This window comes from Sinocyclocheilus grahami, unplaced genomic scaffold (assembly GCF_001515645.1).
Source record: "Sinocyclocheilus grahami isolate Dianchi unplaced genomic scaffold, SAMN03320097.WGS_v1.1 scaffold2159.1, whole genome shotgun sequence".
NCBI classification, from domain to species: domain Eukaryota; kingdom Metazoa; phylum Chordata; class Actinopteri; order Cypriniformes; family Cyprinidae; genus Sinocyclocheilus; species Sinocyclocheilus grahami.
This window is the reverse complement of record NW_015507338.1, coordinates 25,046-25,319: the sequence shown is the minus strand read 5'-3', so window position 1 is coordinate 25,319 and position 274 is coordinate 25,046. Positions and strand designations below refer to the sequence as shown.

The following is a 274-nucleotide window of genomic DNA, read 5'->3' as shown; positions in this document are numbered from 1 at the left end:
ACTCTCTCTCTCTCTCTCTCTCTCTCACTCACACACACACACACACACACACACACACACAGACAAAGAGAAAAGGATGTCAGGCTCTCACCTTGTGTAGCGATGTAGTGATTCGGCCTGTGATAGCCCTGAAACACAAACAGACAGACCATCACATCATCACATCATATTTTATACATATGTGTGTGTGTGTGTGTGTGTGTGTGTGTGTGTGTGTGTGTGTGTGTGTGTGTGTGTGTGTGTGTGTGTGTGTGTGTTTGTTTGTGTGTGTGTG

The 274-nt window shown here is 45.6% G+C and overlaps 1 protein-coding gene across 1 annotated transcript in view; it reads right to left on the bottom strand.

The window, feature by feature from the left end:
• Positions 1–274, bottom strand: part of LOC107574242 (receptor-type tyrosine-protein phosphatase mu-like) — a 49,390-nt gene that overhangs the window by 28,890 nt on the left and 20,226 nt on the right. The window contains exon 3 of the mRNA XM_016260692.1: positions 92–128. Coding sequence (XP_016116178.1) covers positions 92–128 — 37 coding nt within the window. The remainder of the gene's footprint in view (positions 1–91; positions 129–274) is intronic.